This window comes from Antrostomus carolinensis, unplaced genomic scaffold (assembly GCF_000700745.2).
Source record: "Antrostomus carolinensis isolate BGI_N321 unplaced genomic scaffold, ASM70074v2 scaffold36421, whole genome shotgun sequence".
NCBI lineage: Eukaryota > Metazoa > Chordata > Aves > Caprimulgiformes > Caprimulgidae > Antrostomus > Antrostomus carolinensis.
In genome coordinates, this window is record NW_010292603.1 from 3,895 (window position 1) to 4,146 (window position 252).

At 67.1% G+C, this 252-nt stretch overlaps 1 protein-coding gene across 1 annotated transcript in view; it reads left to right on the plus strand.

The window, feature by feature from the left end:
* SLC12A3 (solute carrier family 12 member 3) overlaps positions 1-252 on the plus strand; it is a gene marked incomplete at both ends in the record, with an annotated part of 7,470 nt that overhangs the window by 3,826 nt on the left and 3,392 nt on the right. Inside the window, 1 exon segment of the mRNA XM_029087234.1 lies at positions 23-230. Coding sequence (XP_028943067.1) covers positions 23-230 — 208 coding nt within the window.

The following is a 252-nucleotide window of genomic DNA, read 5'->3' on the forward strand; positions in this document are numbered from 1 at the left end:
CCCCCCCGGGTCCCCACCACAGCCAGGTGGCTCAGTCCCCACCACTGACAGCTCGCTCTCCTCCACGCAGCCGAGCTCAACGCCATCGCCCCCATCATCTCCAACTTCTTCCTCTGCTCCTACGCCCTCATCAACTTCAGCTGCTTCCACGCCTCCATCACCAACTCCCCAGGTGGGCTGGGCTGTGCCGTGCCGTGCCGTGCCACACCGTGCCGTGCCACGTGATGGGCAGGTCCCCGTCTGGCTCCCCGT